Source organism: Haemorhous mexicanus, chromosome 8 (genome assembly GCF_027477595.1).
Source record: "Haemorhous mexicanus isolate bHaeMex1 chromosome 8, bHaeMex1.pri, whole genome shotgun sequence".
Taxonomy (NCBI): Eukaryota; Metazoa; Chordata; class Aves; order Passeriformes; family Fringillidae; genus Haemorhous; species Haemorhous mexicanus.
In genome coordinates, this window is record NC_082348.1 from 11,117,881 (window position 1) to 11,145,104 (window position 27,224).

A 27,224-nucleotide genomic window follows, 5' to 3' on the forward strand; every position below is an offset into this window, starting at 1 on the left:
TCTGTGTATTCATTCAGCATATTTTCTTGCCTTTCTTTTTTATTGGGAGGTGTGTAAACTACAGCTCTAACGTCATACAATGATTTCCTGGTCCTTCAGGTTTTACAGCGCTTCCTTTTTTCTAGTATCAACAGGAAGCAAAAATACAGACCAGACACATCTTTAGCTTATGAAAGCTGAGCAGTTTTATTCTTAAATTCAAACTTCAGTGTTTTCCAGGGGGGAATTCATTTATACCTTTTGATTGCAGGCTCTGTATATTCCCATTGCAGAGTGACCATTGTAGTGTAGATGATTCCAGGTTTGTGGTGAGCCAATGCCCATTGTAAGATTCTCTAGGGAGAGGTGGGATTTTCCACCTTTTCTTGTGGAGTCTACCTTTGTGGCTGGCTAATGAAAGATGTGTCACTTGATTCCCTGTACACCACACTGTAGGTTCTTTACTGCAGCTCTCAAAAGGAAGATGCAAAAGTCACATCTGACTTGAGCACATTTAAAGCATTCTGTGCTCCATTTCTGCTTGTTCTGCCATTCATCACCTTCTTAATGGTGAACATGTAAGTGATGATTGTATCTTCTTTCAGGGAGAGGTAGAAGATACATGATGTCTTTCATCAAGGTAATTTTGTTGGCTACTTCCCTACCTCACTTAGCCTTCAGGCTCCATGTCTTAGACATTTTAGGGAGTTTGTGCTGGAACTCCAGCTTCAGCAGACTACTGCCCCTATGTTGTCTCATTTTATTCAGGGCCACCATGTGCAAGTAACCGCAAACTACATCAGTGGAGTATTTTACACCCCAAAGTTATGTTAAGGAAATAAATTTTCAAAGGCTGATGGTTTCCTGTCTTCCTGAAAACCCGAGAATTATGCAAATGAACTGAGTCACAGGATGTTAGGCTTGAGTTGGGAAGTACAAGGTGAAAATCTCCACCGTTTCCTTGCACTAGGACTGCCTCAGTGCAGCTCTCATTGTCTCTGGTGGCAGCAAGGAGAGAGTCATGGTGCTCTGGTACTGGTCTGTCCATTGTGTCTCTGGTGCACGTTTCTTATTTCTTATCAAACTGTGCCATTGTTCTCCTGTTGTCTTACATGGGAGCAACAAGGGGTAACTTAATTACCTCTCTCATTATAATTAACAATGTAGACATTAGGGAGTTTGTTTCTGTTGGTCTAGTCACGTTTAGCTGTCATACAATAGGTATGCTGTGTGCTCTGCAAATGAGTTGTCTGAAGACCTGATTGCCTGGGTAGATGTTTGGGATCAAATCCATATTGAGGACATAAAGCTCACAAATTGTTGCTTGTGTCTTTGAAAATGTGACTCTATCATGTAATTTCATATAGAAAGAAGATGCTGAATCGATTATTTCTCTGTCTGTGCTTTTCTCCACAGGGACATATATTAATAAATAGTTTAAACTATTCTATGCTTTGTGATCACAGACACAATGAAATTCTTGGGAGTAGATATGGTAGCATGAGATGCTGGGTTCTGTAAGAGTATCTTAAAGAGCAATGGTAAGGTAGTTTGGATGTCTTGGTATAAAAGTGCAACTTTAACCTTTCGCAGTTTTATTATTTTGCTAATGTTCAGGAGGTTATCTTAAAATTCTATGTAAAATTCATACTTGTGAAGATCAGACATAAAATACATCATTCCTTCTAATACTAGTATTACATCAGACAATGTTGAGTTGAGTGATGTCAATGTTTAAAAAGAATATGAAAATATTGAAACTCTTCCACATTAAAGAGTTTTCCCTATTTACTGATAGGTTGAAAAATACTGAATTTTGGTCGATTTTTCATATTGCAAGAAACTTCCAAAATTCAACTTCAGCACTGTCATAGTTTGTTGTATAATTAAAGGTCACCTTCAGTCTCCAGAAATGCAGATGCAGCTGATTACACCAGGAGTTCATGGAGATCTGAGTAGAAACTTGGGCCTGCAGTCTTTGATCTTCTCTGATATTTAGTCTTGGTGTTTACAGATAGAGAAACTTCGCAGCCAGTTGTTATTTGAAAAAGAAAAGATAAAGGAAATCTCTGGAGGGAAAATGCTAAAGATACGTTGACATCACTAGCAGCAGTTCAATGTATCACAAAGTTGTGAAATATGAGCTTCTATGTAAAAAGGCTGTGCTTTTTCAGCTAAAGAAGAGTTTATGTTTAATAGTTATATTAAAAACCAGAACTAACATGAACATGTTAAGGTTGAAAATTAAATTAGAAAACCTTGGTAGTTCACATTTTTGTGGGCTGTTTTGATCAAGTGTATTGCTGACATTATGTCAAAGCAATATTTTTACATGTACCTATATGGTCTTGGTCTATATGAACCCCAGGATTCAAAGCATGCACTGTTAACAGTTTTTCACTGACAGAATTCATGTTGCAGCATGAGAACCTTTATGAACAGAAACAGCAATTTGAAGCAAAGATTAAAGGCACTTCTGGTTGTTTTAGCCATGCTGAAAGAAATGGAATGATGTAAACAATGGAATAATAGCCATGCTTTTTCCTTAGTATTCATATAATAATGGCAATCCCTGAATCTAATTCCCTTATTGTGCTTTCCAGAAACTGTTCTTGAGGTTCATATGGTGGATCTCTTTCAAGTCGATAATCCATGTAATTCAAAAACTTCTTATACTCTTTTAAAGTATAATTTCATTCTGACAATTAATTATACTTCTAATTGACTCTGTCATTAATTGTAATTTGTATCCTGTGCAGTATGATGGTGAACAAGGTCATGTATACTACCATCATAACTCCTTTTAGGATCAAATTCAAAAGGCTCCATTGTGTTAATTACTATTTATTACAATAGCTTGTAGGGAAAAAAGCATGTATTTTGAGAATACTATTGACTATTTACTACATAGCTTATGGGAAATGAGATTTAGATTCTTTTGTTGCTGCCATTTTGGAGTTCTTGTCAGTCAAGTTTGCAGGACTGAACAAAAATAAAGTCACAATTGGTTACAGTTACTGACAGTGAATTTTATACAATGTATTCATCTATTTAAGAGTAAAGCCTTCATACTTACTACTGACAAGGAATAGAAATACAAATAAAAAGAAATACAAAAAAAGAAATACAAATAAACTTTGCTTATAATATTAACAAATTGGGGTTTTTTTCTTAGAAATACACACTAACTTCCTGACATGCCAGTTCCCTTACCCTCAAGTACAATGCTATATTAGTATTGAATTTTGTATTAAATTTTCTGTTTATTAGGAAATGTCAGAAATGTGTATCAGTGCCAATGGGCTGGTGGGAAGACGTGGTTCGGCTACTGAATTTCCTCAGTAGCAGGTGTCTGTAATTTACACCCCATAGACTAACAGAAAGTTGGAACTGTGGCAGCCTAGCTTCAGGTAGAATAGTGTATCTTTTTATATCCTGGTGGAAGGTTTTGGTTAAAGACCACAGTCTTTTCCTTCAAGCATTTCTTCTACTGGAGGAGACCAGAGCAGCTGAGGTCATTCGGCATTCAGTTCATGAGCTGAAAACTGGCAGAACTGCATTCTAAACCTGCACGGCAGGATGGAGGAGAGACATCAGGCAGGAGCTGGCCAGGGGTTCAGGAGGAGCTTTCGAGGAGGAGCCTTAGGGCATTTAGGGGAAGAATTTCCTAAACGTATGCTTGAGATGATGCGCTGCCATTTAGAGCAGCGGGGGGAGGTCCCTCCCGGAGCTGTGTTCTGGGCTCAGCCCCTACTCCCCCCTAAGGAGTCTGGCAGCAATTCCCGTTGCTTTATCGGAAGGACAAGATGAGGTTTGGGCATGGCTCCCACTCCTATCTTATTTCATGTCTGAAGTCACTTCAACTTCCTGTAAGAAAAACTGTAAGATGTTCAGCCCTGCCACAGGAGCACTGGAAATTGAGTCCAAATTCCTCATTTAGCCTCTTTCTTTTCTCCCTTTGGCTGCCCTCCTCCTGCGGTAGCAGTCTTGGAGAGGAAGGCCGTGTTGGCTGCAGGCTGCCAGAGTGAGCTGTGGCTGCCAGTCTGACAAGTGCAGACTGGTCTGTCCAGAGTCTCCATGCAACTGCCACCTCTCCTTCAGCAACCAGAACATCTGCACATCTGGGGTAGCTGCCTGCTGGCTGTGTGCATTCACAGCATTAACCAAACAGCCAAAACTAACAGCAGCAGCTATAGCTGGCTAGCAGCTAATACCTAGATATTGGTGCAGCCTATCCTGAAAACTACACATGTATATTTAGAGCCATTCTGTTTGCCCAGAGGAGGCTGATTATAGTGCATAGTGTTGTAATCACATGCAGATTATTTAAAGTTGGTTTTTTAATTTACAGAGTTAATGTACTGTGAAACCATTAAGTCTGACCTCCAAAGCAAGTCACTTATATTTGGTTTGGGGAGTTTGCTCATCTTCCCCCATACCTTCTCTTTTCCCACTCCTGGTTGTGGAATAGTTAAATTTCTGGAGTTTCTAATAGTTAAGGTGATTTTTTTACTCACCTGGCTGCTCTGTATTAATGTATTCAAAATATTTTTTTGATATTTTTTTTAATAAAAGAAGTAAGGAAAAGGGAGCATTACAGATTTGCTAGAAAAACAATTTGATGATGCATGTACCAAATACATTACCAGGATTTCTTTGTACTCCCTATTTTAGAAAATAATTTTAATACCTCTCAATTAAATCTCATATTTAAGCAGCAGGGTGTTTTGGCAGAAGCCAACTGCCATGCACTAATGAACTCTTATAATTTGCTAAATTATTTTAAATGAATGACAGTACATTTAGCTTTTTAATGACTGTACATTTAACTTCTGAACAACTTTGATCAAGTCCACTTTTAGTCAGACTGCTTGCTGTGCTAAACTGTTAATTCCCAAACCCTACTTAGTTATTCAGAAAAATTGTTAATAAGAAACATTAAATTATTTTCTGTTTCAGAAGCACAAAGTCTACTGGAGAGTACTTGGCCAATTCATTACTTTTCTTTTACCTGCCCTCAGTGCTAAGTCTGGATGAGGCTTAATGTTTGACAGTACTTTGTGTAAAGACAACTGGAGAGCTTTCTTTTTTTAATTGGGAGATCTCTATTTTGCCAGGTGTTGCCTTTCCAAAGAACACCTATGTTTTTTGCCAATTATATAAGCTGCCACAGTTACAAAACTTGAGCTAAAACTTGGTTCATTTTTTCAGTTCCTGGTTGTATTCTGTACATGCCTTGGGTAAAGTCAAAACATGAGACAAATTATTCCTGCTTCCTTTTGTACTGTGAAGTCACACCAGTTGTTGAGCCTGATAGAAAGAGCTAAGCTGAAGTATTCCTTTTCTCTTGTGGATCAGAGTACAACTGAGAAAATGAAGACTCCCACAGAGCTCTTCTTTTTCAAGGGAATATGCATTTCTATTTGCTCCTGCTACCTAATCTCCCCTAGGAATTTGATATTTAATGCCTAAGATGTGCAATGAATATTTTTCTTCTTTGCTACACATTTTATTTGTTCACCTTTTACTTGTGCACATCTGTATCCAAACTGTGTGTGCTTATATATGCTACACAACCTCAGGCTTTGCCTTGGACTCAATTACCATCAATCTCAGGCTAAAAAATACCAAGAAGCAACAGCCCAGTTTATAAGGTTTTTGTGAAACTATGATAACAATAACTAAGAAAGTTATTATTTTAAACTATAACCCTGCTAATCTCTCTTTAGATCTTCTGTCTTCAGATATCTCTTTTAATTACTTTTCCCCACTCCTAGAGCAGCATATGATTCCATCAGAAATCTCTGTTGGTATTGAGCAGAGTTCTCCAAATTATCATAATATCTGTTTGCTGTATTATATGATATTTACCTTTTATCAAGTGTCTTTTCTCTAGCAGGCACTTAGATATGCATGACAAGTGTTATAGGGAAAGAATTACCTTTAGCTGACTCTGTTCTCACCAAGAAATATACAAAGGTGAACCAAGACACAGATTCTTCACACAGACCTAGCAAGAATCTGCATTTGTCTTTGCAAAAATCCCTTATGTATATTTATTTAAGTCTTTAAATTTTCTAAAATGTTTCAAATGTCACTGTGCATTACAGGTATTGTATTATTGTATTATTGTGATTATCTATATCAGGAGAAGATATATACTCATTTAACAAAGATTTTAATACTGTTTGAAGATAGGAATTACTAGCATCTTAGTAAGACAGACTGTCCTCTTTTGTTTTTTCTTGATTTTATAGGGAAATATGTTTACAACTGAACATGGTGACATGACAGTCATTCAGAAGAGGAGAGGGTATTTAGCCTAATTGTGGTTTTTTGTTTGCCAGTGGCCTAGTCTCCAAGTAGCTTCAGTTCTGAGCTTCCCACTCTGTGTGTATGCCCTGTGGTTAAAACCACACCTTGCAAAAGCATGATGTGCATGTGGAAATCACATTAGAAAGCCACAGAGAATCAACAGTTGGCTTCAAAGAGCCTTCCTGTCTCTTCCAGTAAAATTTCTGCTTTTGTAGCACATCCCGACTGTTCATTGAAGTTACAGGATAAACTTTTGCAATAAAAGTCAGCTTTACAAAATCCTACAAAAAGGTGTCACCAGTTTCTTGCATTTATTTGCATTTACATCCTCTAAAATACTTAAATGTAGTGCCCTGAAAGCAAAAAAAAAAAAACCCTGAGTAGTCAAAAAGACAACCATGCAGTGATAAACATGGCCTAAGCAGAAGTGATTTCATTTTTATGAGCTGGAAAATCTGAAAGGTAGGTAAGGCCTGCCAGGTCCCACATGGTGAAAGCACCTCTGTACAATATTATAATTGCCCTGGTGAAAGACAGAAGTTTTATAAACCCCCTGGGGGAGTTCAGATCTGGACCAAGTCTTGTGTTAGCTCTTAACAGAATGGCTGTGAATAAACATGCTGAGCTTTCCCCTCTTGCCATGCCTCCAGGCAGCTCCTGGTGGCTCAGCAGCACGTGCCCTGTGTCTGCAGATGGCCTTTGTGCCTGCTCTGGAGCTGCTCCCCTAGGTGTGCCAACCTGCTCCTTGGGAAGCCCCAGAGCCTCCTCCCGGGGTAGGGAAGAGCATATGGTGAGACATACGGTCCCCGTGAGGCCTCCTTATGTCCTGGTTGTGTCAGTTGCTGGGTGTGAGACTGAAGGCCAAGTGTCAGAGACATCTCTGTGTCACAGCAACACCATCCTGTCAAGTGTTGCTCTGCCTATGAGAGCAAATGTGGAAAACAAACCAAAATCCAAGCTCCCTCCTGTCGTCTGCCTTAGGAAAGAGAAGCCATTTAAAATTGTTATGTTCCATGAAGATAAAATACCAGAGGTCTTTAGTTTTAAAGCTTCACAATGGAGTTTTCATGAGGGAAAGGTGAGGGATTTGGTTTCCCTCGAAGTCTGTGGAATAAGAGACCCACTGACTCTAGGAAAGCCCAGCCCCAATACCACCCACTGAGTTTGTGTGAAGACAGCAGCCTAATTTAGAAAACCAAAAAGCACAGCTATGTGGGAGTATAAGCCCTGTTGAAAGAAGAGGGACTCACAAAAGTTACCCACAAGATACAGCACACAGCATGCACAGAACACCTCTTATTCCTGCCGTTCCCACTTCAGCATTCATAGATTTATTTTGGATTTTTGTTGAATTTAAATTAATCCTGAAGAACTTTTCTCAGTGACATTGTTCCCAGTGGGTCATCTTGTGTTTCCCCCAGTTGACTCCACAGGGTTGCCCCATATGCCACTGGGTAGTTCTCTGCTATCTCCCATACATGGGGAGGAATGACAGCACCCAGAGGGGAATGAAATTTTCTTGGCCTGTATTTATTTAACTCATCGTGTATGCCAGACCATCATTTGACCCCTAAATACAATGACTGAATTGAATGGGTTTGTTTGTTTTAAATAAACTGCTGGAAGTCAGGAGGAGCCACGTGTATCAATTCAGTATGTTAAATCTTAGCCATTATACAGATACAAATTCTGGATGAGTTAACTTTAATAGAGGTTAAAATAATGAATGGATTTTTTTATGATCTGAAGCTGCAGTCCACCTCTTCCTCAATGGAGATGTCATTCCTTTTAAAACACTCCAGATTTTCCTTCTGAATGTGTTCCTAAAGAAAAGTTGTTCTGAAAGTGCTGAGTTAATTCAAGATTGCCAGCATTTCAGCTTGACAGTTTCAGTGGGGCATATAAATCTCTAAACAGCAAAGAAATAAATGGAAATCTTGGGTTAGTTTAGTTCTTGGATTGGCATAATTTCCTTTTTCTAAAATTCTGTTGATGAAATTTTAAAACACTTCAAAAATACCTGCTGATTGGTTGTGCTACTGTTCCTCAGTTTAAAGAGAATACATGGAGAGCTGGTTTGCTACCTCTGACAATACACTACAATTTTGGAAAGAATCCCATGCAGAAAAACCTCCACTTATTAAATTTACATTCTCTAAACTCTGAACATTATGAGCAAGTTTGTTTTATTGTTAGCCTATTTCTAAGCAGTTTGGCTACAGTGCTTTATTGCCTAACATGCAAGTGAAAATTCTAAGCATGTGCCTATTTTTATTTTTTTCTTTATATTTTATGTGCTAATACAAAGCTTTAAACTTTAATTTAGTTCTTCCAGTGTTTGCAGTACAACTTTGATTTTTAAAAAATCTACAAATGTAATAAAACAATCAATCATAAAGAAAGGAGGTCTTAGTTCTTATTGTTTTCTGTTCCATGGAAGATGGTAGGTAACACTTCATGTATGATAAATCATCTCTATCTGTTTTTTTTCTTTACATAGATGCAGATGTCAAACCATTTACTCCTGAGAAAACCAAGGAAATTGTGATGTCTCTACAGCAACCTGCAGTCTTCTGTAACATGGCTGGCAACTGGCCAGCCCTACACTGGAATGTGAAATACCTTTCTGCTGTGTTGGAGGGAAAGACAATCCAGTTTAGGCTGGGCCTGAAGACAGTGGATTTAGGTGAGAATGAGGTGGACAGGCATTAATGTCACAAGCCTCTTTTCCAGGTCCTGCAATTATCTGCCTTTTCATTATAACTGTTCTTTCTCTAATGTATTGCTTTTCATTGCAGGCCTTTTTTTAGGAATGGGATTTGGCCCCAGAACTCTCCCTTCTCTTTCTCATGTGTTTTTCCTTAGTAGGAGGTCTGGTGGGTAGCACCAGCATTTAAGAACCAAGTCTCTCAGTGTTCCTTCCTTGCATTGTAGTGTGTGTGTTTGGTCCCAGTCTTACACATGATCAGATTGTTCACATGAGCTGAGCTTCCATATCCATGTGCCTGACTGTGTAAAGGAATTAGTTAAATAATTAGCCAGACTTGGGGTATTGATCTCTATGGTGGTAATTCTCACCTTCCTCCAGAGGTTTTTAAGACTTAGGTGATTTTCAGTACTTTAAGGTCCTGTGATGGAAGACATGATAGAAGTATAAAGCATTAAGAAAATCATTTGACACCAGTGCAATAATTTCACTGCTAACCCTCCAGATTCACTCATAGATCTTGGAATATGCCATGGGAGAAAGACAATTTTCCAACTGGATTTTAAATACCACAACTTCATCTCTGTCTGTAGGCACACAGTAGTGTGTCCATGGACAGACTGAGTTTCATACCATGGAGGGAAGATAGAAGAAACATGTTCCATCTGCTATCTACTTGAAAGGTTCTTCACTGCTTTATCCCTGCCCTTTACATCCTTTGCCCTCCCAACAACATACCAAAATACATTTTGCCATGCACTTTCTCCCTTCTGCCTATAAAGTATCTTGACTACCTTTAGGATTTTTTTTAACCCTTAGGCCAGAAAAACCCACTATAAAAATACTTAATATGTCATGGTCTTTTAGACCCCACACAACTATTCTTTCTGTAGTCTTCTAACCTTTTTCAGTTGGACTTCCTCTTTCTTGGAATGTAGAGTCTGCAAAAAGAATCCAGATGAGGGTCTGCCAGTTCTAGTGAAAGTGGTAGGATTACATCATACTTTCTTACTTAACACTGTGAAATTTGCTTTCTTCACAGCATCATGACCATGTTATTTCATGTTCAATTTTTGCAAGAGAAGTGATGAAAAAGAAGTGTTAGAGGGAAAATGCTCGGCGTGTTAGGATTTCAAAGCATTTTGCCAGCCTGGATTAATGATTTCTGTGCCATTCCTGGGGGGAACAGATATTATTTACTCACTTTCTGCAGATGGGAAAACTGAGGTGTAGAATTAAAACCTTGGTACACATCTTCATTGCAATATCTCTGCAGTTCAGTGAGGTACTACCTAAGTCTTGCACTAAGTGTGAAATGCATCCCATTGCCAATAGAGAAGGTGCAGCATTTATATTTATTTATATTTATATTTATATTTATATTTATATTTATATTTATATTTATATTTATATTTATATTTATATTTATATTTATATTTATGACTCTTTCCTTGTTACCTATATACCTTGTTACCTTATACCTTGTTAATATATCTGAGTTGTAACACATAAGGCCTTCCAGGTACAAAAGTAGTTTTGGTCCTACTCTCCATTAATTAGTAGGCACTTTTTGAGAGCCAGATGGATGTTCCAACTGGCAGAGTTTCTGATGGGACTGATGGAGTGTTATGTAGCTAAGTCACAGATTGATGCTACCAACTGAGTAGATAAGAGTCATCACTTAACAATAACTTGTAGTCACTAGAGATAGAGAGTGGATTTAAATTGGAATTTACATCTTGGAGCATCTAACTGCATTTCACTTTTTCCTAAAGCCATTTATCCCTATGCAGCAATCAGTTTGTCTCCAGGCACCTCCATTACGTGGTAATGTTGGTTGGAATTGTCTTCAAGGAGATTGGTACAGCCTTCAGGGGTTATATTGTAACTGAATGAGACCTGTGATGCCATAAAAATTTTTCAATATAAGAATATATTAGTGAAGCCATTATCCAAGCCATCTCGCAGTCTGAAATAATGTAATACATTCCATGTGCCACTGTCATTTGGAAGGTGGTTGATCTCACTATTGCATGCCTAAAACTACTTTTAATGAGGGCCTCTCTTTCTTATTGTTCCTGCTAACTTTCCTGGGTGAAACAGAACCAGTTCATCTGCTCAGAGAGAGAACAGAATTTGTATTTTAGAATACAACTAAAATTGCATTGATCTCTCTCTTAATATTCCTTCCATATCCACAAGAGGTTTATTGCCTTAAGGCTAGGTGGGACCACTCCTGCTATGGAATTGGAAATGCAGAAGAAAAAATTCACTCTCCTGCTTAAAGGCACATTCTGGTGACACTCTGAAATGGCAGCTTCAGAGTTTCTGAGGTTATTTAAGTGAGGTTCATCTGGAAAACTCAAAATTCATGGAGATCTCTTACTACAACTCCTCATCTTTCTTTAGTGCCATATCTGCATCTGGATGGGTTTCCCAAGCTGAAGATTCCTTAATGTACAAAAGTGAGAATTGCAAATGGGGCAACTTTGTGGGAGTTGCAAGGATTTTATATTTGCTTTTCTTACTAGTTTGTAACTTCCTGAAGCGTATCAATGTGGATGGCACATTCAAAACATGGAAAAATGTGAGAGCTAGCAGTATTATTTGTGTACATTATTTGTACCTGTGTGTTTGATAGTATTCTGTCTGATTACACAAGTTAAACAGTTTGTGTCCATAAGAAAGGAAGAAACCTACAATCAGAGGACTAAGCATTGACAAAAGATACCTTCAAAGAGAGTACCAGAGTTCATTACAAGAACAGTGAAGATGCTATTAATCAGAAAATCCCTACCCATCTGGTTCCAGCCACACTAAAAGATTTATTTTTCTGATGTGGGATAAGGGATAGGCCAAAGCTTCAGAAGTTTTGCTTCTGACAGAGAAAATGTGGCATTACAGCCATTGTGTCTGAGGGCTACCTGGAGCACACCAGCACACAGTAAGTAAGAAGAAAACTTACACAGAACTGACTTCTGTATGCAGCCATTTCTTGTTTTGACCGTTTTTGGTGGTTGCATAGTAAAATGAATCAACAACGAGTCTACTGTGGAGAAGCTGGAGAGAACAAGAAGCTGTCATGCTAATCAGTTTCTGAGTCACAGGATCTCTGGAGGATGTTTCTCTCACTGATGCTGGATAGAGCTGATGCTGTCAGATGTGCAGTTGGATAGGAAAGGGCTGCAACTTGACCATCTTGCCAAGAGGTTTTATCACTAAGGATGGCAAAAGAATTCAAATCTCTGAGGTTTGATATAGAGGGAGACTGCAAAGGTGGCTGCAGAATCAGTGGCTGAATAGAAGGCTGAAAATACATTACAAATACTGTACACTGATTAAATGTTGCATAAAGCTGAGCTCTGAAGTGGTTATTGGAGTTGGATGTGCATGGCCAGGTTTTTTTGTTTGTGAGTACGCCTGTGCTTTGTTAAAGTATGAAGTGGCTATTTCTTGCTTGGATTATTTGTTTAATTCCCCAGCAGCTGTGAAGGGGTTTGGTTTTCTTTAAAGAAATTGAGAAGATATTTCACTTGCATTCTTAATGGAGCTTTAGGTGTTTTCTAAGGCTTTTTCACCTTTTTTTTCTTACATTTTCCTTAGTACACATTGCAAACACTCTGAGAAGAACAGATGTTGGCAACTGTCAGAACCAGACCTTAACTAAGGAGAAGAGCTGCTTCTCTAAAACCCACCTTTTCCTTCTCTCCTTCCCTCCAATTTCAATCTGTGGTATTAGGGGAAAGAGGAGGACTGTTATGCCTTGAGGTACCATGTCATCAGACAGAACTGGCAGCCTACTTTAGACTTGCATGGCTTAATCTGCAGTTTGTCAATTACAAAACACCCTCAGCTTTAAATCATTAAGTATTAGCAAACTGGTTAATAATGTTCTTGCTTTCTGTTGCTCATTGCTAACATTTTCACCCTTATTGCACCCAACAACCTACAAACCCATCTAAGCAAACTGTCCAGATTGTCCAAATATGGTTTTTATTACTATTTTTTTTTTCCATAAGCACTCACACCTTGGTACTGAATAAGGTATAAATCAAACCAAGAACCCTGGCCTGAGGAGATTGTATTCTACAAGATAGTCTTGCCTTTCATAATTCGATTTTTTTAAAATGAAACTGAGAGTGAAATATGCTGTGAGGTAGAAAGAGCATATTTCTTGCCTTTAAAACATTTGCTTCTGAGTTATCTTGGAAAATAGGCAGTGTCCTAAGAGTGTCATGAAGTGAAAAAGTGTCCTATTTTTTCTCATGAAAGTAATACAGATATTAAGGCACCCTCAGTAGTGCTTGTATCTTTTGTCTAATCTTTCTGTCAGACCACCTTTTAGTAAAATGATAAACATTGCATTAAAACCTGGGTATCAGGAGAGAGACTGCAACACAGATATGGGATCAAATACAGAGGGTTTTGGCTGTGATTTTGTGACTTGCAAGTGGTTTATATGTCTTGTATGCAGTCCTTGGGTAGGGAGTCCATCCACTGACACTTTTAGGTAATGACTTGATAGTAGTGGGAAGGAAACCACTACCTATGCTACTACAATGGAAAATAATAGTGATAAAGGTTTGTAAAAGCTGTATGAGACTCTGTGAGAACTGCTGCAGTAACAAAATGAAAGTGGTAAAGAACCAAGAGCTGCTGCTGCACAGCAGTGAAAGGATCCCATTTCTGTGCAGCTCTATGCAAGTTACACAAGATTAAATTGCAGCTCTGTCATTGTCATTCATGCAGGCTGCAGTAATTTTTCCCCAGTAGTAGTTATAGTAGAGTAATATTTTTTTAAACTGGGTAAGTCTCTTTGAAGATGGCACACTTAGTGGCAGCAGGAAATGAAGATCTCTGAATAACTGCAATTAAAATAAACTGTGATGTGGGTTACCTTACAGGCCCTCCAAGTGACCTGACCTTGAGCTGAAAGGCTGTATCAGTCAGCCTGACCAAAGCATGCTGGGAGCAAAACCCTGCTGGTAAACACATTCTGTGTCTGCCAAGGAACACTGCAATATGCTTTTGTCAGTCCCAAATGAAAAATAAGGGCACACAGCATTTTAGATGGATCATTGGCAGCATGTGTATGGTTCCATACCTCACTTTCTATGCATGACCACACTGGTTTGGTCATTGCTTTAGGGAAAGGGTAAGACGAACATGCCCATCTGCATAAATCTATGCAGGCAAAACAAAGGATACAGAAATATTTGTTGTGCACATTTGCAACTCACACTTAGGAAGGGAGATGAAGCAAAGTTGTTTAGTGAATTTGGTTGTGTTACTGAGTTCCTGTGCTGAAGAACAACACTAACTACTGGCCTGCTTTTGTCTCACAGCAAGTTCAAGGTAACAGCCATTCAATTAAACCTTAATGAAAAAGCAATAGTCTCAGACTTTACTTATGAGTAAGGTCATGAGAACCATTTTATTGACCAGAGTCAAGCTACCTAGTCAGATTTGTATCTGATGTTCCATTTAACCACAGCTGAGAGAACCTGTATTATTTTTACTGGTTCTATTCTCAATGCTCATGTAATATTTGATTTTTCTTTTGTTGCTCTAGTTCCCCAGTTTGAAACCAGTTGTAGCTATGTGAAAGCAACACTTGAGGAGTTTTTGGCTTGGAGTTGTGGGCAGCCTTCTTGTCTCTCTGGACCATTCAGTTGTTACGATTACTCCAAATACTGGGCTTATGCTGACTACAAGTACATTGCCAGGATATTTGAAGACAAGCCAGAAATTTTCCAGGTAAAATATTAATATTATCTCTTCCTAGTTGAACCATTGCCAATTATCTAATGTAGCTTCTGAAATCTCTACTGCTATCTCTCTCTGCTCCTTGGCCACTTATTTCAAAATTCTGAAATAAAAGGTATGAGCTCTCAGGCTAACTGAAATCTGCCAAATGGCAGCCATGAAAATTCTGGGTCTCCTTATAAATTTAGAAACACCACCCCAAGTGACAAAAAATAATTACCAGCCTGGCATCACTCTCTTCCCAATTAGGCCAGATCCACCTTACACCCAAATGGTACCCAAATTAATAGCTCCACTCAGGAGGGAGGATTGATGGCATGTATTTCATTGTAGTAACAAGGCTGTAACATGGCTTTGCTCCATGTTTTGCCTTGTGGCTCATTTTCTTAAGTACCTCAGCTCCTTTCCTTAATACAATTAGATTAACTGTTTGTGAGGAGGAGAGATTCTGTGGAGGCAGTAAAATACAGGAAGTAACCTGTCCATGGAATTATGTAATTACCATACACAGTAGGCCAACTACCCAAGGTATTGCCTTTTATTTTCTCTGTGCCTATCTCCTATCTCAATGTCTTGCTTCATCTACATTTCTGCTACTTCTCCTTGGAAATTGTAAGAGGGCAAAATTAAGGATAGCTATACAAAAGGTGTGCTTCTTCAAAAGATATAAAGAAAGAGTAAGTAAAGCCTTATTCATTTCTATACTTTGAAAGGTGAAAATGGAATCATAATTCCCTGTAAAATCACTATATCACTGGGGTGACAATAAGTATGACCTGATGAGCCCCCTCAAATTAATTATTTCCTCAGAAAGCATTTCTCATGCTCCTCATATGTATTTTATTCTTTTGTAAAATTGGTGGTTTTCAGTGATCAGTCTTTTTTCAGACTTTGAGACTTTTCAGACTTTCCTTTGGGTCAGAAGGTAAGGATTGGTCACAGAGATCATCTTACCTTTCTTTCCCCCTTCCCTTTCTGAGCACACTGAAACATAACCAGGATCACATAACCTTGGGCTGGTTATCTGAACTAAACTGGGAGCTCCAGGATGTTTCAGGCTTCCCCAGATCTTTGCACAACTTTCTCTGTGGTCCTGTCTTGGTCTTCTTTTTTTCTGCTTCCACAGACAGCATTTCCATGTGTCTTCCAGCACAAGCCAATAGCAGCTCAGAAGTCCTGAATATCCTACTGCTTCCTTCACACTTGAAGGAAACAACAACATTTTTCTACCTCTTTATTTTCCTTGCCTCCATTCAAGAACAAAGTTGAGGCTCCAGGAGTCTGTGCAGGTGCCATGCCACAACCTGATCACCTGACCTAACACACAACAGATTGTACTGCAGTTTTAGAACAGACACACGTAATGGCTATGCCATGGATTTTTTTGAAAAGCAGAATCTGGGAAGGAAAGAATTGGTGGTGTTATGCAAGCAAATATGGTGTGTGTCATCTGCCATTTTCACAGGCATGGGAGAGAAATGCATCCATCAGTTCCACACTCACGTGGCTTTTGAAACACTGCTACAAATTTATACCAGCCAAAGGAGTTCTTTGTAGAAATTCTCTTCCATTCTTGTGTGAATTTGATGATAACTCCTTTTTTTCCTTCTAGATTTTATTTAGATTTACGTGAGGTTATTTGAAGGGGAAAAGAAGGCCAACTGCACTGTTATTTATAGTGATTAATAGGGCCATTTAGAAGTTGTTTGAAATTTAGATTGCACTGTTTATCATTTACAGTTGTGTGGGCTAAGGTAATGATTCCATTATTCTAATCTATGAGCAATATCTAGCATCTTACATTTTTTGTTCAGTTGATATTTCATTACAGAATTTGAGATATAAATCAGGAGCAAGATACATGCATGAGGTTTAAATAGAAATGAGACCTTTTAAAGTGACATACGGGTACAGATTAACTTCATTATAAGCAGCAAATGAAATAAATATATATCACAAGTAATGTGCCATCTGTTATGGCTGGAACACCTTTTAGTGCATTTCTTCTTACTGTGGCTTTTTATTGTAGAAAAGGAACCCAGTGTGACAAGTTTTCAGTAATACTACCAGTTCCTTTTCAGTTCATTGGTTAAAAACTATTTTACCCATAATCGCTTCAACTATTTACTACAGCAGGAGCATCTTCAAAAAGTTCTTTTAAATCTAATATTGATTCTGTGTGCTTTCTTTTCACTTAAATTGTAACAAAATATAAAAACTATTTAGGTGTGAGATTAAAGAGTAGAAATGGTGCTACGCTTAACTTTTTCACTGAAATAGTTGTATTGAATTTCAAATTTTATGCCTGCTGAAATCTATAGGAGCAACTTTTTCTTTTTGAAACATTTGTCTTTGACAAATGTTTATATTACACTTCTGCATTTTTTTCAAATGATATCTTTAAAATCAATAACTCTGAAATTCAGAATCTTTAGCAACACCTAATTTTTGGGAAGGCTATCGCTCACTTTGAGGGTCTCTTGATGCACAGTCATGGTGAAGTCATCCTTATAATGTCTAGCTGTAGTTTTCCTCATCCATAGATCTTAAGAAAGGATAGTCATCCACCTGTCTGCAAGCAGCAAGCTTACATACTTAAATTAGGACTCCTAGACTCCTATTTGCTCTTTATAGACAGCAGAAAAAGAGAAGCCTTTCCAAGGCTTGATTGAGAGTGCTTTGACTAGAGCCGGAGCCAAGATTAAATTAGGTTCCTAAAGTTAGGTGATGTGAATGACCCCAAAGTGCTTTACTGAAATGGAACAAATACCATTATCTTCCTTTTCAAGATGGGAAAAATAAAACTCAGAGATGAAGTGATTTGCCCAAGACCATCAGGAAGCCAGAAATTTAATCTCTGTTTCCTAAGGCTCAGTCTGGGGCTCCAGCCAAAAGGTGCCAGTATCTCTGGCCAGTATTCCTCAAGTGCTTTCCAATAAACAAATGATCAGGCCCTGCAGGTGGCAGGGAGAGCTGTAGATATATGGGAAAGCTTTATCCAAGCTACACAGAACCATTCTGCAAAACCCTTGGATTGTCTGAAAAATGCCTCACTGTGCCTCTTTCCAACGGTCAGCCCCAAGGGATTGCTTGTGGGAGGATCAACAGACTGGAAAGATCCAGCACTGTGTTCATAAAATGTGTACACCTGTTCTGCCCTTTCTCACCCTGTCATCAAGTTAAGTTCACTGCCTCTGCATTTGCAAATGTGTCCATTAAATAATAAGAAACTTAACCTGGCATAACACTAGGTCACAGATGGGGTAAAGTCTGTGTTCCCAGACTACGTGGAGAAAGCTGAAATAGGAGCAAGGAGAGAGCAAAAATTCCACACAGATTATCAATTGTCTGAAAAGGGAATAGGGATTTTTCTTTCCTTCTTTCCTTTCATTATCTTTTTAAATGCCAAATATAAGAATTTTTCTAAAAGCAATCCTGAGCTTGGGTGGATGGTTAAGGGTGGAGAAAGATAAAAAAGAGTGTTTGAAAAGGAAAAGAAGCCCCATGTGCCCATGAGAATTTGGGTAATCCTTCTGTAGAGCAAAGGAGTAACTTGAGTGATATGAAAGGTGGGAATGAGAATTTTGGAGGAAGGGGAACAGACTGCGTGTGCTCCAGAACCCAACCAAGAAAAAACAGCTGCAGTGGATAAAGAGTGATGAGCAGTGGAAGGAGAAGACAGGAGACTCTCAGAACTAAGGATAGGATGTCAATCAGTTCAACAGCTTACATAAATAAACCTTTTTGTTGCTGTAGGATGTAAGGTGGTCTGACTTTGGTTTTCCTGGAAGAAGTGGAAAAGAAAGCACACTGTGGATTGGTTCTGAAGGAGCAAACACCCCCTGCCACTTGGACTCCTACGGCTGCAACTTAGTGTTGCAAGTACAAGGAAGGTAACAAGTGCACAAACATACAGTAAATACAAGGGGAGAGTTATATTTTAGTTTTCTGAGTTCTCAATGACTGAAGAGCACCCTAACTGTTCTACAGGAAATGGCAGAACTTCAGGGCGTTCTGAAGTTGACACAATTTTATTTTCTAGTCTGTGGGTAATATGGTCCAATTATAAACACTTTATTCTTCCTAGTAGTTATGAATTCAAGAATTTGGAATTAGGAAATAAAAGAGTTAAAAATAAAAAGCCCCCAAACAAAATAGAAATAAACTACTTTAGACTTTTACAATATTGTCTGTGCAAGAGCCTCTAATAGCCTGCTAGAATTAATTTAAAAGGGGACCATCAGGATGGGAGCAGCCAGCTGTGAGCAAAGTAGAAAGGGACATTTGAGGCTCCAAACTCATTTGGGAGCATGTGGTTGTTGCTGTATCTTTCTGCCTGTTTGCACGCTGTCTTTTTTTTTTTTTCCATTCTTTGTTTTTGTCCTTTCTTTGCATATTGGCTTCAGGGTTGGTGGGGTTTTTTTGGTTTTTGGGTTGTTATCTATTTTTGCTAGAGTAGTGCTAGAGTAACAGAACAAGTTGCACACACTTTCTATGTTTGATAGTATAGAGTGGAAGGAAAAATTTGCTATGGGTTTTTCAATGGGATTAATTACTCAGCCATTTTATAGGACAGTAAGATTGTGGTGTGATTAAGGTGCAGGATTGGAAGTCAGGTGCGTTGCCTTTTAGCTGGGCAGTGCCACATGCTGACTGGCTTTAAGGCCTGAGGTAAATGAATTTGTCATCATCTTATCCCTATGAAGGGTAGCTCTGTGTAGGGTTTTCAGTCATGTATGTAAACAGCCTTAAGGTCCTTGGGTGGATGTGCAGCAGAGACATTCTAGAAGCCTCCCTCAGCACTGCTGTGCTGCAGCCAATCCTGTAGACTTCAGATCACATCAGTAAGCATTGTGCATTGAAGTCCAGACACTTTACTGTATTCAGGAGCCAGAAATCTCAATGAAAACCATGAGACTTAAATGCCATAATCTTCTAAGGATCCACTTAAATACTGGGTGTACTAAATAAGTACAGTGATGTAGCAGACATACCTGCCAAGCCTCTTTGATCTGTACCTTCAGATGTTGAACTCGAGCCAGAGTTCCAGCATCATGTAGCAATTCTGTCCACCTCCCCAAGGCTCTTCCTCCCCCTCAAGTAGACCAAAATCTTTTTTCCTCTCAGGGAAAGAAATCCAAAGCCCTTGCACAGCCTAAAAAGACAAAGTTGTTTTCTTCTTCAGAACAAAGCCTGTAAATAGATTGCAAACTTCCACAAGCTTGTGAATCCTGTGCTTCTTCAGAGAAGAAAGATTCCCTTTTGAGACTCACAAACAAGACAGGCTTTGTAACAGAATATAAGCTTATGCTAAACTTAAATAGATTTGCCTTTGCAGGAAAGCCAGGGACAGCTCCTTAGCCCTTTGTTGCTATCTTGAATTTCCTCCTTGCATCCCTTAGGCTTCTTAATTTTTTGCTTTATGATATTGCTTTGCGGTGAGCCTGCAGGATTAACCCTGAGCCTCCTAACCTAGTCGTTCTCTGCCCCCTCAGAGGATCTAGCTTGGAGGGCAAAATAAAGTTGCAGTAAGGCTTGAGTTTCAGGAGAAGTGGTTTTATGCTTGCATCCAGCAGTTGCTTTGGTGATTACCAAGAAATATCAGCAGCCTATGGCACTTGCATCTGTGCTGGTGTCTGTAGTTCTGAGTATCCTGCTATTCCTATCTCTTTTGTTCCTGTCCCTTTTGGTTTTGTGCCATTTGGTTGCTTTGCTCCCATTTTCAGATCTGTGACTTAGAATCGAGAACCAGAAGCAGTAGAAAAAATTCAAGAAGTGAGTGTCAAGGGAAAGGACACAAAGAAAAGCCCTTTCTAGACTCCAAAACAAAAGAGAAAAGCTACACAAGCTCTCCAGCTGTGCTGGAGAGTGCTGCCTTTATTTTTCCATTGCTTAGTGCATTGGTCATGTTGCACTGTTTGTCTAGCACCTCTTAAATGTAATAAATTCTCTTTGTGTATTCCTTCTGGTTATTTCTACCACCTAAAGTACTGCCATTTAAAATTTCTATTTCTAAATACCATATGTAGCTGCTAAGATATTTAATTTATGATGCCCATAAAACTGGCACCACCAGTTCTGGCATATTCTTTTTTTTTTTCTCTTTGATCTGGTCTATGTAAGTGAAATAGAGACATTAGCTCCTGAGGATAAAGTATGGTCCCAGCTCTGCTTGGCCTTTGCACTGTGGTGCATTCATGTGCTTCTTTGGGCACGTAGGAGCAATGTGGCACGAGTGCCCTCATGAGCAGAACAACTCTGTCCTGCTCCACCTGGCATTCAGTCACACCAGTAAGTTCTTAAATGCACAACCAGCCACATTTTCATCATGTGGTACTGATAACACAAAAAATTACATATGTTTAAGGATACTTATGTGTCTATGGATGTATTGGGTTTTTATTCATTCCATCTTTTGCATGGAATCATTAAGGTGATTTTTAAGAATCACAGCCATATAAGGAAACAGAAGATAATGTCTAACCCTTTTACTGTTGCCATCCTAAACACACGATGCCCTCCTTTCAAAACAAATACAGATTTTGAAAGCTTTTCATTCAGTGAACAAAAATACATTGTCTGTAACAAAACTATTTCCTCTAGTTTATAGAGCAATTTTTAATGCTCTGAGCATCTGTAAATGCTGCATGTAAAAAGGAGGAAGAAGAAACCAGACGGGAGAGGTTTTTTAAATTTTATCTGCCTTTAAAAATGATTGGTGAGAAGCTGTAAATCTTCTCAGTTAAAAAAATAAAAAGTGGAATATTTTAAAAACACTTTCAGGAGACAGCCTGTAAGCACTGGCTGTGTTCTCACTGCGTAGGAGATTCACACAGCGAGGCAGATTTATGTTTTATTGAAAACCTTGCTACTGCCTTTAGTTCTTTGCTGCAAGTGACATGCACTGAATACATTTTTGTCTTCTCTCTATTTTCAGGAAGAGATGGCACCTCTTCCCACCTGGTGACACCAGTTTCCTTTATCCTACCAGGATCCCTTATGAGGAATCCAGCATATTCAGCAAAGTCAACATTGCCAACCCTGATCTGAAACGCTTTCCCGAGTTTAGGAACTCAACAGCCCATGTTGTTACCCTCAGTCCAGGACAGGTACCACTTACATACGAGCTTCACATTATTTAATTTCCTATTTAACTGCCTAATTAAGGGCTAGGAAATCTTAACAAATTGACTGTGGAACTTCCCTCTTCCTTCACTCCACATTCAGACCTTATAGATTTCTCTCAGCACAGAGGCTTTCTTCACTGACAGTTATTTGCCTAGACTTTTTTGTACAAAAGCTGCAGATATTTGGAGAGCTATCAGTCAGCTGCCTGATTCATAGATCAGAGTTCAATCAGCTGCCTGATTCCATACAACCACCTGTCTTGCAACCACTTCAAATTTGTCTACTTCAGAACTTTCTTGAACTCTGACCTGTCTACTCTGGCAGCAGTATGTTCCATAAAATGCATTTGGTTAATGAGTATATAGAGCTAGCAAAAGAACTCATATTTTGGTAATGAATAGCCTTCTCCTGTTGCTTTAATAAATACTTTAATGATGATACTTGCTTTTAGAGTGCACACCATTCACAGGTTTCATGGTGCTTTACAGGGCTGTGAGGATGTTTTTAATCCTGCTTTACTGAGAAGGTTCAACTGTATGTGCCTGGCTTACAGTCACACAGGCAAGCAGCAGCAGTGTGAGAGTAGGGCTCAGGACTCTTGATTCCCAGTCTCCTGCTGTAAATAGTGTCCTTCTTTATTTAATCAACAAGGTCTGTATTTGGAGTCTGAATTACCCTTTTTCATTTGTTCAGCCATGCATGTCCTGGTAAGCCTCTGCTGTGCATCTCAAACTGTCAGGCCCTTCCAAAGGAATTTTGCAATGGTCATTGCTCAAACAGTGGAGTTGCTGCTGCTGAAGCCCTTTCGCCATTCTCCTACCAGATATTGTCACCTCTTTTGACCTCAGTTTAACAACTTGTATGAGCATTCCCCTGTCCCTAACTGGCAAACTCAGCTGCCTTCAACAATTTAAAGAGTGGATTTTCTCTAATTAGGTTAATTTTGAGGAGGCAGAGTGGGGCAGAATAGTAGCTTCCAACAAAAGGATGATACCCTTCAACTGGAAGTGTATGCTCTGCAGTTGGTACAGATGCAAATGGGGAATCTATGATCAGTCTTTACTGTTTGCACTACATTAGCTCATACTCATACTCCTAAAGCAAATCATTAGTTTCACATTCAGCACTTTGTAAGGTTGCAGCAGTCAGTAATTTAAAGCACAAAGAACAAATTTTTACTATTGATAAAAATGCCACATCCATTCAGCACTGCGTTATCCCTGATCCCCAATACTATTTGAATTTATAATCTCCTTTGCAACGATCAAGTGTACTAGTGAACCTTTAATATGATCTTAATTTTAATTAGGCTTAAAGCAATTACAAATTAATCTTGCTAGGAATAAAGACCTTGAGCCAGCTCAGTAATACAATTTGTCTGCATTGCCGTGAACGAGATACTGTTTGGATTTCTTGGGGGGGAAAGTAATGCAGAAGCAATGATGGAGCAGTGAGGTATTGCCTTTGTCCATTTTATCAGAGCCTTCTGTGTGGTGCTTGCCAGCATCTCATCCAGAAGCTTTCAGGGCAGGTGGCTGAGAGCTGCTGCCATTTGATGGAGAGGAAAGGAATGACCTAAAAGAACTTCTTTATTAAAAAGGGAGAAAATTTCTAAATAATGTCTTGATATGTGCTTAACAGTGGTTTTCACACAGAATTAGCCCAATTACTGCAGAATTTGAAGGCATCTTTATTTTATGATAAAATGTAGCATCTCAAATCATTCCCAGAGGGTATGCAGAACATTTTGGATGATTGTAACAATAAAAGGCTGAAAAAACGAAGACAAAGGTGTTCTTAGGTATTCAGGAGAGCAGCTGCATGTAGAGTGAGTGCAGCTTTGAATATCAAAAACTTAATGTGTCTAATGCCACCTTCTGGTCAATGTTTGCTACCAGCCATCTTTCTACACCCTTTCTGCCTGAAAGCAGAATTCCTTCATGAAACATTGTGCCAGTGCACAGAGTGTACAGTCTGTTAGATCCTTTGTGCCCTTCCACTGTATTGTTCAGAGGTGAACCTCTATTATGAATTTTGGTAGCTGATTGAGACTTAAGGTTTTATAAGGTTTCATCCTGTACCTGACCACTGGCTGTCAGCCACATTTCAACAGCCATAACTTCTGGTTATACATTAGTGATCTGTTCTGAAACAAATGATGAAAACATTTAGATGTCAAGCTTAGTCAAACAGGCAGCTGAGCAGTGGAAGGGCTTGCAGCAGTACATGACTATGTCCACGAAGTTACAAGCTCAGGTTGTGTTACACAAATGTAGGGGGTCCTTATAAATGTTTGGACCTGGTCACGTCTGTGATGGTTGCAAAGCTGAGGATTAAGTATGGAGCAGCATTTCTAGTAACACCTTGATTCTTTTCTCAAATATATATAAAAGACCAGAAATGGGACAAAACACATCTGTTCTTGTACCTTCTACCCATGCTCTGGGACAAGTGTTAAGAGAGTTAGGGATCTGTCACCTTCAGCTTAAATCCTGTTCAGGACAGGTGTCCTACCTGCCATCAGTGGCACCTGGCACCTCAACAAGGTGGTTCATCCTTCCTGTCTTACACAATTACAGTCCTGCAGGAGCAATCATCCCACCTTGTCCTTCAGCACGGGCTGTAGAAGGAGCCTATGCACACAGATGCTTAACTTTTTTGATGATTAAAAATAGGAAATATGAATACCACCTGAAAAAGCTACAAAAAACTGAGATGCTGTACAAGGATAAAATAATTGATCATTCTTTCCTCTGCCCCACTTCTCACTGACTTCTGGCTTCCTTCCTGCTCACTAATGTAATTGCTCTTAGTCCATCTCCCTGTTAATCCATATCCACATAACTAGACAATGGCAGGGAGACTACAGAGTGATCTGAGTTTATCTGAAGGGATGGAAAGCAAGCAGCTGCCAGTCTGTGCCCCTGTGAGCAATCCTATTCCCCCTCTTGCTACCCCAGGCAGGTGCTGCTGGAGGCAGTGCTTGCCTGCCCTGTGGCCTGGCCCTGTGCCCCAGTGCAGCCTGGGGCCAGAGGAGCTGCAGTGCAGAAGTGCAAGGAAAGGCCTAACTGAGGTAGCCAAGAGGCACATTGGGTCTGAGAAGGATGCCCTCCCTCTGGCCTTGAAGAATATTGTCATTGGATGGGAAAAAAACGATTTCAGAAAAAGATGAACACTACTGCTTGCTGGTTCTCACCATGGTCTGCTGCTCAGAAGCTCCCCTCCCCTGCTTTTGCAAAGTCTAAGAGAAACACATTTATGTGGCCACAAATACAGTTGTCACTCAGTTCCTGTGTTTAGCTGCAGTATCTTCTCTTTTTTGGGCTTCTGCTGCAGAATCTAACACACCATGGGATCCTGCTCAGCAGCAGAGCTCCCAACAGTGCAGGCAAACCTCTGACTTCTGACCTAGCCCTGAGCAAGAAATCTTCATGAAGTCAGGGAGGGATTTCCCTATGTGCTGCCTTTAAAGAAAGGGTGTGAGAACATCAGGTTGGACTTAAAGTGGGGAACAGAAGAACACACAGCCTGGATAGCCAAGAAAAATATAATTGATACCAAAGAAAAGTGTTTTAGTAAGTCAAGAAATGCAGTAATTCAAAGGTAGTGTAATGTTCCAGCTCAAAGTATACAAAAGACTTTTTAAAAGGGGTTACAGTAAAAAAACCCACTTTTGTTGGAGAAAAATTTAAGTGATTTTACTAAAAGAGAATTCAGAGTTTGCCATACCATAATGCATAGTAGATGACTGGTAATCCTGTTCTGGGGAAGGAATAAAGAGTTTTCACATGGGAGACTGCAGAGCTGGCTCCAACTCACCATATAGAGAAGGCAGACAGCCCAACCCAACCTCGGGACACCAGAACTATGATTTCCATCACAGAAGAAGCAGAAGAGTCCAAGAGCTGAATTTATGCTAGGATTGGTGGTAAAAACACTGCTCAACCTGCAACACCTAAGGAGAACTCCATGAATGCCTCAAAAATGAAAGGTCAAAGCTGAAATTTCCTGACTCTGCTTCTCCACCTCTTCCCTGAGCTTCCCTCATTCTCTCACCTGGGTCACTGTGGGCATGGCCTGATGCAGCCCCACTCCCTCCTCTTCACTTTGCCTTTCCCCATGGCTGTGCCCGTGTTTCTGACCCCAATCACCCTTGGAGCTCCATTTCAGTGGGCGGGAAGACACCAGGAGGGAGGAGGAGGAGGCAGAGTGAGAAGCACCTTCCAAGCACCAGGACACAGGCTCCAGCTGGGATGAGGCATAGGCTGGGGCAGCAGGGCTCACACACAGTCCTCAGGTGGTGTTCCCACAGAATTGGCTATGCCTGCACCCACTTCATTTCATGTTTCATTGCCATGGTTGCAAACACTTCTGGGATTTCCTTGGGTCCCCCCATGGCTCAGTGTCTTTATCTTCCCATGACACTGGCTTCATTTTTGTGCGCATTTATCTAAATATCTTTTTCTAATGAGCAGGAATTTCTTGGTATAATATTTCACTTCAGGGTATGCTCTCCTTTTGAAGCAATTCCACCTTTGCCCTACCTTTGCACTGTATCAAGTTAATCATGTCCACTGAGAATTCAAACCTGCTCTGTTCTCTGTGCTGTACAAGTCTTCAGCATTGCTCCACTTGCTCTCCCAACTGTTCCTTTGGTTTCTTTCCTCCCATTACAGCATCTCATTTTATCTTTTCTGGGACTTCTGTCCTACTTTAACTTCATTTGCTATATTTGGCTGTCACTAGCCTAAATATTAAAATTATCTGATTGGTTACTGTTTAGATCAGTATCTTCCCAGCTCGAATAAAGTTAGATAAGTTCTGTGGAAAGCAGGCTAGCACAAAATTATCTCTTAGCTTGTAGTAGTTCTGTCTTGCTGTTGCACTTTACATTTTCCCTGTAAAATGTTTCCTGCATTTGTGTATGTTGTTTCACTGTGGCTTACTTTGACCTTTCCTATAGGAATGTAGCTAAATCTGTGTCCCATATTCATAAACATATGGAAGTCTGCTTTTTTTAATTGTGAAATTGATCGTTAGAGGCAGTGGTGGTGGTTTTTTTGTTTCTTTTCATTTTGTTGTGCTTCTGTTTGCTTCTAATTTGAAAACCTAGAAGAATACTAGTTTGTAAATGTAGAAGAATCCTACCTTTCTTTTCTGGGTTGTTGGGGTTTTTGGAGGGTTCTTTTTCGTCTTGTTAGTTCTGCTCTCTTGCCAGCTGTATTTTTTAGTTTTAATTACCTTTTTTCCATTTCTTCATCTTTATTAAAGTTTTAGTCCTTTTGCTTTTTGATAATTTCAATTTTCTTTTTGCTATAGATCCTAATTT

General features: G+C 39.4%; 1 protein-coding gene across 1 annotated transcript in view; it reads left to right on the plus strand.

Annotated features, from left to right (window-relative positions):
- Positions 1-27,224, plus strand: part of HSPBAP1 (HSPB1 associated protein 1) — a 38,583-nt gene that overhangs the window by 3,592 nt on the left and 7,767 nt on the right. Inside the window, exons 2-5 of the mRNA XM_059852731.1 lie at positions 8,795-8,980; positions 14,574-14,758; positions 18,524-18,660; positions 21,705-21,876. Coding sequence (XP_059708714.1) covers positions 8,795-8,980; positions 14,574-14,758; positions 18,524-18,660; positions 21,705-21,876 — 680 coding nt within the window. The remainder of the gene's footprint in view (positions 1-8,794; positions 8,981-14,573; positions 14,759-18,523; positions 18,661-21,704; positions 21,877-27,224) is intronic.